Below are 13429 nucleotides of genomic sequence, written 5' to 3' on the forward strand. Positions count from 1 at the left end.
CACAGACAACAGGGTTGAATTACCCTCCATGGATCATTTATACAGTTATGTTCATGAAATATGGACAGTGTTTCCTTCCTAACAAACATTTCTAATTCTGTTGCTTCTCTGGTTGTCACTGGGAGTCAGACTGCAGAGCTGTTGTACTAGCTCAGCCTGGTACTCAGACTGGGTGGGTCTCATTCGCGCCATTAAAAGGAGGAGTGTGTTTCTGGGATAGGAGAGATCTAGAGGAAAAAGCAGAGCGAAAGCTTGAGAAGCCACCACTAGGGGCGCTTGGGGACAAAGAGACATTTGTGAAGCCATGTTATAGGTTTTTAAGCTGAGATTTCTGGCCACCTGAGGGATCTGGGTAGGAATCCAGTTTCTCGAAGACCAGTTGAAAATCTCAGCCTTCAGTAAAAATAAAGTTAAACTCCGGAAAGGTAAGGGGTGGGTTGTAACCATTGTGAAGGACCAGCCACAGTATTCATTGCATGTGTCTGCTATGGTAGGGCCAGTTTGGGGTTGTCACCTGTTCCCATTGTATTCCACAAATTCTTATTCTGAAGGCACTGACTTTCATTGGTGTATTTCAGGTTATGTCAGCATTTCCACAGTTAACTAAGGATTTGGGGGGGGGGAAGGTGTTATAATGATTTATAAACATTATGCCAATATATGCCAATAATAAACATTGAGGCATGAAACCTTGCTAAACATTTGGAGCGTGCTACCCGCCCCACTCCTCTTTGTCCACTTCTTCAAATGTGTGCAGCTTCAGGGGAAAAGGAGGATTTTTTTTTGGTTAATATCCTGGCCTGAAATTCAGCAGGCCTGAGTTCATAGAATCATAGAATATTAGGTTTGGAAGAGACCTCAGGAGGTCATCTAGTCCTATCCCCTGCTCAAAGCAGGACCAACACCAACTAATTCATCCCAGCCAGGGCTTTGTCAAGCCAGGCCTTAAAAACCTTTAAGGATGGAGATTCCACCACCTCCCTAGGTAACACACTCCAGTGCTTCACTGCCCTCCTAGTGAAATAGTGTTTCCTAATATTCAACCTAGACCTCCCCCACTGTGACTTGAGACCATTGCTTCTTGTTCAGTCATCTGCCACCACTGAGAACAGCCGAGCTCCATCCTCTTTGGAACCCCCCTTCAGGTAATTGAAGGCTGCTATCAAATCCCCTCTCACTCTTCTCTTCTGCAGACTAAATAAGCCCAGTTCCCTCAGCCTCTCCTCATAAATCATGTGCCCCAGCCCCCTGATCATTTTCGTTGCCCTCTGCTAGGCTATCTCCAATTTGTCCACATCCTTTCTGTAGTGGGGGGGACCAAAACTGGACACAATACTCCAGGTGTGGCCTCACCAGTGCCGAATAGAAGGGAATAATCAGTTCCCTCAATCTGCTGGCAATGCTCCTACTATGGAGACCTGCTCTCAATTGGGGTCCTCTTGATGCTATGATATTACACCTCAGAATATTTTGGGGAGGAAAAAACAGTAAAACGACAGTTTAAAAATGACACATGCTGTTTATTGGACATATGGTACCATACGGCCGAAAGTCAAGGGGCGGTAGCCATGAGGACAAAGAATTAGAAATCAGTGCTTCAGTTTATACACCAAAAAAGCAATCACCTTTTCCACCGGATCACACATAAAAAAGACAGCGCTGAAGATATTTTTTACTTGCAAGGAGGACACCCGCAGCTTAGAACACATGTTGGGGCACAGATCTTACCTTATTATAGTGTCGAGTAACTATTTTCTTTGGCTAGAACAGATGGATTTATAATTTCGTGAGGCTGCAGCTATAAATTTTCTTTTTACTGCGAATTAAATGAACATGCCCAAACAGGAAAGGGATTTCAGGCGACATATATCTAGGCCCGTTTGCACAGCATGAAAATGGAAATACCCCTTCCCATCAGTTGTAAGTGATGGATTTAACTGGGTGTGGTGATCAGACAGGTCCTGATTCAGCAAAGTGCTTCAGCTCATCTTTAAGTTCACGATTCCCATGGGAATTAACGTTAAAGCATGTGCCGAATCAGGAATACGGTCTGGCCTCTGTGCTGCTCAGCATCCCACATGTGAAACAGATTGCAAACCATGCTTTGGACAGCAACATTCCTGATTTCCATGGTAAGATCCTGGCTGTACCCAATCCACGGGGAAAAGGTGAAAGGACATGGGTGAGGGGCTTAGCTCAGCTATTTACACAATGGATTTCTAAGGGCTGCACTTGCTTTCAGTAGTTAGGAAACGTGTTTTCATTCATGCGGGGATCGCTGGGGGGGCCTCGTCTTTATCTGATGGATTTTTTGCTGGAAGTGGTCTTGGAAACGATTTTCACACTGGAGCTGCTCCTCCCGCCAGAGCTCAGACTTCCACCCAGGCCTCTCCCACTTCCAGAGCTGAAACCGCTGCCGACGCTGAGCCCGCTTCCGTAGCCAAATCCGCCGCCGCCGCCGCCGCCGCCGCTGCTGCCAAGGCCGAATCCGCTCCCGCCTCCCATGCTGAGACCGTAGCCGCCACCTGCTCCGCCACCTCCCAGGGAAAGCCCACCTCCGTATCCTCCTCCTAGGCTGCCTCCAGCACTGTATCCAGTCGAGGAGCTGACCACCGCTGCAAAACGACAAGCACAACAGCTGAGACCTCTGTGGTTTCCAGAGGGAAACCAAGCCCAGACATCCGCTCCATTTGGAAAAGCCAACGATAGGTCAGAGTTCGAGTCACTTACAGATGCTCACGGGTCCAACTCCCTCGCCTGCCAGCCTGTTAGGGAAGAGAGAAACAGGAAGGAAAGGATGTAAGTGGTGCCCTCAGCTGATGACCAATACAGATAGATTTGCAGACATTAAGACCAGAAGGGACCATTGTGCTTATCTACTCTGATAACCCATGCCTGAGAATCTCCTATAGGGATTCCTGCATCCATAAGTCCTGGTTGAGCCAGCACATATTCATAGATTCATAGATACTAAGGTCAGAAGGGACCATTCTGATCATCTAGTCCGACCTCCTGCACAACACAGGCCACAGAATCTCACCCACCCACTCCTACGAAAAACCTCACCCATGTCTGAGCTAATGAAGTCCTCAAATCCTGGTTTAAAGACTTCAAGGAGCAGAGAATCCTCCCTCAAGTGACCCGTGCCCCATGCTACAGAGGAAGGCGAAAAACCTCCAGGGCCTCTTCCAATCTGCCCTGGAGGAAAATTCCTTCCCGACCCCAAATATGGCAAACAGCTAAATCCTAAGCATATGGGCAAGATTCACCAGCCAGATACTACAGAAAATTCTTTCCTGGGTAACTCAGATCCCATCCATCTAATATCCCATCTCAGGGGATTTGGCCTATTTACCCTGAATATTTAAAGGTCAATTAATTACCGAAATCACATTATCCCATGATACCATCTCCTCCATAAACTTATCGAGTAGAATCTTGAAGCCAGATAGATCTTTTGCCCCCACTGCTTCCCTTGGAAGGCTATTCCAAAACTTCACTCCTCTGATGATTAGAAACCTTCGTCTAATTTCAAGTGTAAACTTTCTGGTGGCCAGTTTATACCCATTTGTTCTTGTGTCCACATTGGTGCTGAGTTTAAATAATTCCTCTCCCTCTCCTGTATTTATCCCTCTGATATATTTATAGAGAACAATCATTTCTCCCCTCCACCTTCTTTTAGTTAGGCTAAACAAGCCAAGCTCCTTAAGTCTCCTTTCATAAGACAAGTTTTCCATTCCTTGGATCATCCTAGTAGCCCTTCTCTGTACCTGCTCCAGTTTGAATTCATCCTTTTTAAACATGGGAGACCAGAACTGCACACAGTATTCCAGGTGAGGTCTCACCAGTGCCTTGTATAATGGTACTAAAACCTCCTTATCCCTACTGGAAATACTTCTCCTGATGCATCCCAAAACCGCATTAGCTTTTTTCACAGCCATATCACATTGGCAACTCATAGTCATCCTATGATCAACCATATCTTTTAGAAAGGCCCCCAGTCTTGACTTAAAGACCTATAGTGGTGGAGAATCTTCCCTGGCCCTAGGTAAGTTGCACCTTATTTCGAGTCTGAATTGATTTAGGATCATAGGCTGGAATTTTCAAAAAGGCCTTACCTACTCCCTTTGAAAATTCCAGCTCCATTGCTTATTAGAGCCAACCGGATTGGAAATTTCAGGGAAAAACTTTTTTTAAGGCCATGGAAAAATGGGAAGTTTTCTGAATTTTGGTGAATTTTCCCCCTCCCGTTTTTCAGCCAGCTTTGGAGCCAGCTGAAATTTGCCCAATGTCCAGATGAGATGTTTAGGTAAAACATTTAGAATGCTGATGAAAACAATGGAAAAGGAGGGAATAGTCACCAGCCCACCTCACACATATGGTTTTGTCAGCTAGATTTTCAGCATTATGAAAGCTTCCAGCACTAGGATTCCCATCTTTAAACTCTGGACATCAGTCAAGCGTCACACATCAGTCTCATCTAATCTAGCTCACAGTACTCACAGTCATGGGATTGCATCTGCAGCACCTTATCCCATCTCTGCTCCAATTACAGCGGCATTTTACCTATCTTCTTCTAATTATTGGGACATATTTCCCATGTCACTCGCAATGTGCTAGGAGCTGTGCAAACATGAAGGAAGGCACCTTATTTGCTCACACGAAAATTTAGCCTTTGTTCCGTCCCTTGTTGCGTGTATGTCTACGCTGCAATTGGGAGGTGTCATTGCCTCATGTGTAGATAGACATACCCAAGGCAGGTTTGATCAGCCTAACTTATTAAAAATAGCAGCGAAGCCGCGGCAGTACAAACTAGCCACTTGAGTCCAAGCCTGGGTGTGTACTCACATGTGGAGCCTGTCACTGCCCAGTCAGGGCTAGCACGGGTTCTGCAGTCACACCTCACCATTGCTGGGTAGACATACCCGGAATTATAGGGTTCCAATCTCGCATCCTGCACTCAAGGGAGCAATGGGGCTGCTCACTTGCCCGAGGGCTGTGGTAGCGTTGCATCGTGCACTCACCTGTTCTCCTCTCCTTCCAGCAGCTTCCTGTAGGTGGCGATCTCGATATCCAGGGCCAACTTGACGTTCATCAGCTCCTGGTACTCCCGCAGCTGGCGGGCCAAGTCTGACTTGGCCTTCTGCAGGGCATCCTCCAGCTCAGCCAGTTTTGCTCGGGCGTCCTTGAGGGCCAGTTCGCCGCGCTCCTCGGCCTCGGTAATGGCCGCTTGCAGGTTGGCGCACTGCGAACCGTGAACATTGAAGTGTGGTTATTATTTAATGGGGTAACCAAATCTGAGAGTGAAAGCTCACTCTGGGCATGTAAACCTGGACTAATAAACTGATCACTGAAATCATTAGCATGAGTCCCTTTGTGCAAAGCAGGAGTCACTCCACTGAAGTCAATGGATATGATTCTCTTTTGCATACTCCAGTGTAAATTGGGAGTAACTCCACTGGAGCCAATGCATGTCATTCCTCTTTTGCTTACCGTACTGTAAACCAGGAGTAATTTCACTGAATGGAATGGGCATGAGACCCCTTTACTTACAGTGGTGTAAATCAGCAGCCCCTCCTTTAACATGAAGTAAGTGAACATTTGTGTAAGTAAGGGGCAAACAGATATTTACTCAATATCAGTGGTTCTCAAGCTTATTGTCAGTGTGTATTGTGTCTTGGGTAGAGTCCCTCTGGCCATGATATGGCCAGATCCTCAGCTGGTGTAAACTAGAGCTGCTTTACTGTTTTTAATAGAGGAAGAGAGAGGAAGGATGGTCCAGTGGTTAGAGCACTAGCCTAGAACTGCTCCATGGACCACCAGAAAGTTACCACTGAGAGTTAGAAGAGTTGAGTGAAAGGAGGGGCCAGTGGCTAGAGATTCGGGAGAGACATGAGCTATCATGGTAATGGAGGCCTAGCAAATGTGAGTGCTTGGTATGCAGTACACACTTCCTTCAGGCTGGCATCACCTTTACTTATAAAGCGAGACAACCCTCAATCACCTCTCTGCTCCGAACCCATCAGCCGAACCGTTGTTCAGCACACAAGCTCCCTCCTGCCCCCGGCCCGTGGTTCATGCCCAACCACTAGCCAGCCCCAGGTCACGAGATGCTCTACCCTACCTGCTTCTTCACGTTGTCGATTTCATTCCGCAACCTGTGGATCACCCGGTTGATCTCGGAAATTTCAACCTTTGTGTTGCGCAGGTCATCACCGTGCCGCCCGACGGAGATCTGCAGCTCCTCAAACTAAATATTCAGACATAAGGGTGTGGGGGAGGGAGAACAAAACCTGTTACTTACTGCAGCTTGAGGAACCGGATAGTATCCATTTAAATAGCTTGGGAGCCCTATGTCTTGTACTTCAGAAGCCACCAGACACTAGCAGGGCAAAGGTGTATGTATGCAGCTGGGCCTTGTGTGTTCATCTAGCGTTAGTAATCACAGGACTTGGAACCTAAATGTGTTTCCACTTATTCTTAATGTTGCATCTAGAGCAAAGACACACTTGTAATTACTACAATAAAGAAAGCGTTCCCAGCCTTGCACCCCAAGGACTATAGACACGGTGGCCTAGTGGTTAAAACTGTAATGTGGGAGTCACGAGACCTGGCTTCCAATGCTGGCTCTGCCACTGACTCTTTGGGCAACCAGTGTCAAGTCACTTAAACAGTCCTTGCCTCAGTTTCCCCATATTTAAAATTATACTTATCCACCATTGTTAAGTGTTTTGAGAACTAATGATGAAATTCTCTTTGGAGTCATTTACTATTGTTATTACTGTGTGCAATGAGCCAAATCCATCCCTGGTGTAACTTAAGAACGGCCATACTGGGTCAGACCAAAGGTCCGTCTAGCCCAGTATCCTGTCTTCCGACAGTGGCCAATGGCAGGTACTTGAGAGGGAATGAATAGAACAGGCAATCATCAAGTGATCCATCCCCTGTCATCTACTCCCAGCTTCTGGCAAACTTGATCATTCTAAAATGTGATCCTATACCCATCAAAGTCAAGGATAAAGCTCCCATTGGCTACCATGGTGCTGTGTGAGGAACTGAATGCAATAAGAGGAATAAAAAAAGCCCAGAACATTATTGGCCTTCAGTCCCACTCGTGATCCTGGTTACTCACCTTGGTCTGGTACCAAGACTCTGCCTCAGCTCTGCTTCTGTTGGCAATCTCCTCGTACTGCGCTTTGACCTCCCTGATGATACTGTCCAGGTCCAGGCTTCGGTTGTTGTCCATAGACAGGACGACGGAGGTATCAGAGACCTGCTGCTGCATCTGGCTCAGTTCCTAGAAGATACGCAAAGCCTGGGTCATTTGCATTGTATGTAGAGCTGACACCCGTGAGGCAGCTGGTGCCCTGAGATCCCTGCCCATTCTGCTGACTACTTGTGTCTCTCTATTTCCTTGGGCTCCCCGGGTCTCTCTGTCAGTCTCCGCCTTTCCCCTCTTGTTTTATACTTAGATTGCAAGTTCTTTGGAGCAGGGACTCTCTTTTTGTTCTGCATTTGTACTGCACCTAGCGCAATGGGGTCATGGTCCGTGACTGTGGCTCCTAGGTGCTACCGTAATGCAGCTCATAAGTGGTCATAAACAATATTAAACAACAATTTTTCATTCAAAATGTTTTGATTTTTTTTGGTGTGGACAATTTCAACCTGTAATAAAACCAAGTTTTGTTTGTTTTTTTCATTTTGATTTAATTTGAATCAAAACCAACATTCTTTTTTGGGGCTTTTCAAAAACCGAACCCGAAAAGCAGAATGAAACCAACAAAAATGTTTGGAAATTTTGCCATTGAAAATTTTGATAAATACACTGACGACTATGAGGTGCCAGGTCCCATACAACGGGACCATACAAATACCATAGATTGGCATCAGTGCCTGGTGCGGTAGGGTGGGGAACTCTCTAAGTTTCTAAAACAGTGGAGGACAGCTGCTTACCGCTTCATACAGAGCTCTCAGGAAATTAATTTCATCTGCCAGCGCATCTGCTTTCGCCTGCAACTCGACCTTATTCATGTAGGAGCTGTCTACATCCTAAAGGAAAGAAGACAAAGGTCACGGACATCCTGATGAGCTACAGAGTCAGCCAAAGGGCGCTGGTGACAACAGCAAAAAATCCGCCCGTCCGCTGTCATCAGCCTTAGCAGAGTGTTATTGCCTAAGAAGTCACTCTATCGTGATGTACAAGTTCTCAGATGAAGTGAGCTGTAGCTCACGAAAGTTTATGCTCAAATAAATTTGTTAGTCTCTAAGGTGCCACAAGTCCTCCTTTTCTTTTTGCGAATACAGACTAACACGGCTGCTACTCTGAAAAAAGTTCTTTTAAAGTGTGTGATTAAAGGGCAAGGCCGGTCCCTTCTTCTGTGGCCAGGGATGGTCCTAGGTGAGCAGAACTCAGGTAGGACCAGTTGGTGCGGGAGGGGCAGTGTTGTGCCAGTTGGTGGGGGGATGATTGGGGTGTGGCGTGGGCAGAAGGATAGGAGGGTGAGCAAGGAGAGTTACTGCGATATGGCAGCCAGCTCTCAGGCTGGGAAGGGGCATCCTGGTAGTTCTGACTGCAGTTCCTACACCAGTTTCTGGATAGCTGGTGCCAAGTGCCTCGTGCCAGCCCTTCTCAGCCCCGGTGACCCTGGATTTGGGGGTGGCAAAGGTTTAGGGTGCAAGAGGGTAAGGGCGGGGCTACTAGATTTACCACTAGGTATAGCCACCAGCCCGTGTTTTCTATGTAACGAGCATGCAGCCAGCAGGGAAGAGGCCTTCTTCCTCTTGGCCCTGAGGGGGTTTCATTTCCTAGGTGAATGACACCATACCGATTTACTCCAGCTGAGGACCTCGTCCACAATGTATTGCTAAACATTCCAGTGCCAGTCTGAGCTGTAATTCTCAGACAGGCCCCGGTCGAGCAGGGGTTGGGTGGGTCCACAGCTCCCACTGGTGCTGGTTGGATGCTGTGGGTACCACTCGCCTCTCGGACTCAGGTCTGTGAGTGACGCTGCTCTGCTCACCTTCTTGAGCACCACAAAGTCATTCTCTGCAGCTGTGCGCCGGTTGATTTCATCTTCATATCTGTTGAGAGAAAGTGCTCGATCAGGACCCGTCAGCTTGAGTGACTAGCGGAGAATGCACAGACCCTGCCTTGAGTGCAGGGGATGGGACTCGAAGATCTCTCAAGGTCCTTTCCAGTCCTACATTTCTCCGATGCAAGCCACTCCTATTCCAAATAATAGTTGCCATGGGGGGAGGGGGAAGGATGTTAAATCCAGAGCCGTTAGGAGCCCAACTCCCACTGAAAATCCATGGGAGTTGGGTGCCTAGATCCAACCTGAGCCTATGAAAATCTCACCACTGTGTCTCCAAGCTTAGCTAGTGGTACCAGGTTTTGTGGTCGCAGAATCCACATCGTGAAGTGGCTAATTGTAGCATTTCGCCTACAACTGCCTGAGAGGAAAATGGTCCAGTGTGTTGGGTGCAGGCACATGAGGTCAGAAATCTAAGTTCAAATCCTTGCTCTGCTACAAACTTCCCTTGGACTTTGATGGAATCATAAATTTTAAAGTGACTTAAGCTCCTAAATCCCTTGGGAGCTCTGGAAAATGTTACCCTTCATGGCTCCATGCCTCCATTCCCCATCTTAAAGAAGGGGCACTAGCATTGCTAGTGAGGGGGTGTTAAGATAAATACGTTCACAACTGTGAGCTGCTCAGATGCTGCACAACCTAGGGCCATATAAGTACCACCGATTTTCTTTAGCTGTGGCTTGCTGAAAGAAGGAGTTTACATTTGAAAAATAGTACAGAGATCAGAACGGACACACTTGCTTAAAATCTAGCCCCAGATGTAAGGGTACCTATGGGTTGGTTACTCACCCGAAACCTGCACAGAATTACCCACATGGTTAACTTTCTACATTCTTAGTAATCCCAGCTGAAACCAAATGAAGCTACCCACCAGGCATCAAGTTAAGCATGTGGATAAAATCTTTGCAGGATCGGGGCCCATTATCAAGTGTCACTAATTGCTTTAGATGCAACTGCCATGGAAATGCCTGTAAATACATCATAAATCAGCCTGTCTCCCTAACTGTACAATTTATTCCAAGATCTTCTAGCTGGAGTTTTGCAAAAGCACTTCGTTATGCTAAAAATATGCTTCTGTGAAACTTCAAGGCTTAGGGCTAAATCAAAGAAGCAGGGTGGGTCTTGGAAAGATAGGAGAAAGGAAGCATTATCTTGATCGTGCTGCGGCAAAGGTGATCTGGATGTCTCCAGAAGGCTTTTGCCAACTCTGTACCTGATTTTGGCATGGGAATGAGATGAAAGAGGCAATGAGGAGGGATTGGAAATAAGACTCGGTCTGTTTCCCATGCAGTATTTCCATCCTCCAGAAACCATAGTATAATGATAAAATAGACTGTATTATTTTGGACCATTAAAAAGCCAATGAAAGATACAAATACAAGAAACACAAACGAATACTAGAAGCCAATTCATTCCATTCCACCATGCCATTATGTGCAGATTCCTAAAAACACATCTATCTGAACTTTTCTGATCCTCAAGTGTAATTTTCTCAGATCTGCACTTTGCCAGTCTTGCTACCTAATGCTTTATAGGATGCAAAGTTTAAGAGTGTCTTGTAAATATGAGGGATGGAGAGAAGGCATTTTAGATATGGGGTAAAATGTTCAAATGCGCCTAAGTCCTACTGAAAGCCAGTAGGATTTAGGCACCTAAGTAACTGTCACTTTTGAAAATCAGAAGACAATGGGTCTTAGTTCTAAGTGCTAGATCGCTTTTTGAAAATGGGACTTACGCTCCTAAGTCAGGGTACTTTTGAAATTTTTGCACATCAACTATACTTGTGAATATCAATTTTAAAAGCCTCTGCTATTTAATTTTTAACAAATCAGTGGGTCAAATTCTGATCTCAATTACGCTAGAGTAATTCCACTGACCTTCAATGGAGCTAGAGCCAGAAGCTCCGAGATCAGAATCTGGCTCAGTGTATGCATCTGCTTTGAGTAGCAGCAAATGCCACGTGATGCCCATGTAAGGCATTTTGATGCTCAGTACATTATGAAATGCCTGGCTTGGTTTTTCATGCATACCAATAGCCTAGATTTTAATGCAGACTTTCTTACTTGTTCTTAAAATCCTCCACCATGTCTTGCATGTTCCTCAGTTCTGAATCCAGCCGTCCTCTCTCCCCCAAGAGGTTATCTAGCTGCCTCCTGAGGTTATTAATGTAGGCGTCAAAAAGAGGCTCCAGGCTCCGTTTGATAGTCGTCTGGCCCTGTTCCTGCAGTAGAGTCCATTTGGTCTCCAATACTTTGTTCTGTTGCTCCAAGAATCGGACCTGGGGGAAAAACAGAACCCACAGGCAGGTGCTTAAACCCATTCAAATAATCCACAAAACCACTGAGGAGAAAAAGGTTGATTTGCTCAGCTCAGGGCAGAGAGAGAGAAAGAGAGAGATGGGAGTAGGGAGGATATGACAGGTACTTTTCATATAGGCATTTTGGGACCAGATGCCAGATTTTCAATGGCATTTAGGAACCTAAAGATGCAAGCAGGATTTTCAAAAGAACGTAAGCAGGTGAGGCACTTACCTACTTGGGTACTTTTGTAAAGCCCTATCTTTAGGTGCCTAAATATCTTTGAAAATCTGGCCCCAGATTCACAACTACTTCAAATTAATGTAATCCCATTGAATCCAATGGAACTCCACTGAATTACACTAACGGAGAGTTTATCATCGAGTGAAAGGCTGAGAAGGATTTTTTAAAAACAACAGTTTATTGTCCCCGCAGCGTGAAATGGAGATTTAAGAAAAAATCCTGTTTTTTAAATCAGCGATTTCTCCTAATACTAATAATCCACCACCTGTGGATAAACCATGGTGAATACAAAAATTGCCCAGACAACACATGTTCATGGAAAAGGATAGCATTCAATTTTTTTTCTTGAAGACACTGAACAATCCAGAGAAGATACTTTGCAGCCTGTGGATTCAGGACAGGTGCTCACCTTGTCAATGAAGGAGGCAAATTTGTTGTTGAGGGTCTTGATCTGTTCCCTCTCCTGCACTTTCACTTTCTGGACCTCCGGGTCAATATCCAGGTGGAGCGGCGCCAAGAGGCTCTGGTTGACGGTCACTTCGTGGATGCCACCAGGTGGGCAAACGGGAAACCCAGGGCCACCCCTTCCACCGAACCCAGGGCCACCCAACCCATATCCACCGCCAGCACCACCCAACCCGTACCCACCAGCTCCACCAAGAGCAAAACCACTGCCTGCTCCAACACTGAAACCAAAGCCAGTGCCTGGTCCTCCACCAAAACTGTATCCTGCACCACCACCATATCCACTCCGGAGACCTCCACTGACCGTACTGTAGGAAACTCTTTTATTTCCACCTAGGCTATATAGGCTTCTGCTTCCAAAACCACCACTGCCACCACCTCCAAAGCCACCAGCTCTTCCTCCTCCGACTCGAGAGACAGAGACCGAGCTGAAGCTGCTTCTGCCACCACCACCACCAAAACCTCCACCTAAACCAGCAGAACCTGAGCTGAAGGTCTTGCTTCCACCCCCACTTGTTGATTTTCTCATGGAGATTCGACTCATGGTGGCTCGTTCAATTGAAAACAAAAAGAGTGGGGAGCAAAGTGCGGGAATAGAAGCTGTGCTGCAGGAGAAGAGCAGAGAGCGAAGGAGATGGAACCCCTCTGATGTGAGAGCTGGGAGCCGCTTCTTTTATCCACTTGGAGCACTTGGCATGGGATGCAGAGATGAGCTGCTGCATTCATGGGCTTGACGTACCTTGCAGCGACTTGTCTTGTCAAACACACCTAGGTAGCTGCCTGGCTCTGAAAAATGCATTGTTTGTGGGCAAGAAAGTAACGGAGTGCACTTACTTGTCCTGGCACAGGAGGGTTGTTGTTTTTTTAATTAAACAAGATTGTAGGCCCGATTCTGAAACACTGACTCATGAGATTTGGCATGAAGAGGCTACTCCTGTGTGTCAGGACTAGTCGCTGGATCATCCACTATCACAGAGCTAGTGTCTGTAAACAACCACACCAGCTGCTCTATTAACATGAACAATACAATTGACTTTAACCGGTAAAGTTACTTCCATGCTCAAGTCTTTGCAGGGCTTGGGAGATGGTTCTTACATTGCAAAGGGGCTGCATGTTCTTATTGCAGAGGACATGATACACAATCTGCTTAGAAATCTGCATACCTAAAGACACCAATAATGCCAGTTTCAGCTATTACAGCACTGGTGTGCAAGTATGTGTGTGTATGTGAGAGAGAGATTTTTCAAAGGCTCCCTGGGAATTTAGCTGACCTACTCTTGATCATTTTAGTGGGAGTTGGGTGTGCAAATCCTCGAGGCAATTTTGCAAGTC

The 13429-nt window shown here is 46.3% G+C and overlaps 1 protein-coding gene across 1 annotated transcript; it reads right to left on the reverse strand.

Moving 5' to 3' along the window:
* Positions 1 to 1499: 1499 nt before the first annotated feature.
* Positions 1500 to 13085, reverse strand: LOC119845608 (keratin, type II cytoskeletal 5-like). Its single transcript, XM_038378069.2, has 9 exons — positions 12042 to 13085; positions 11156 to 11370; positions 9021 to 9081; positions 7954 to 8049; positions 7133 to 7297; positions 6125 to 6250; positions 5025 to 5245; positions 2731 to 2765; positions 1500 to 2615 (listed from the first exon to the last, which is right to left on the reverse strand). Exons 1-9 carry the CDS (start codon positions 12639 to 12641, stop codon positions 2296 to 2298), a joined length of 1839 nt encoding a protein of 612 aa, XP_038233997.1. The 5' UTR covers positions 12642 to 13085; the 3' UTR covers positions 1500 to 2295.
* Positions 13086 to 13429: the final 344 nt, after the last annotated feature.

The sequence above is a fragment of the Dermochelys coriacea genome, chromosome 20 (assembly GCF_009764565.3).
Source record: "Dermochelys coriacea isolate rDerCor1 chromosome 20, rDerCor1.pri.v4, whole genome shotgun sequence".
Lineage (NCBI taxonomy): Eukaryota > Metazoa > Chordata > Testudines > Dermochelyidae > Dermochelys > Dermochelys coriacea.

What these genes read in the sequence shown, in the direction of transcription:
- LOC119845608 (XM_038378069.2), bottom strand. Translation starts at nt 12,641, where the DNA reads ATGAGTCGAATCTCCATGAGAAAATCAACAAGTGGGGGTGGAAGCAAG. An exon ending in GTGGAGGATTTTAAGAACAA is followed by an intron (nt 9,082 to 11,155) that starts GTAAGAAAGTCT and finishes TTCTCTCAACAG; the next exon opens with ATATGAAGATGAAATCAACC. An exon ending in ACTTTGTGGTGCTCAAGAAG is followed by an intron (nt 8,050 to 9,020) that starts GTGAGCAGAGCA and finishes TCTTTCCTTTAG; the next exon opens with GATGTAGACAGCTCCTACAT.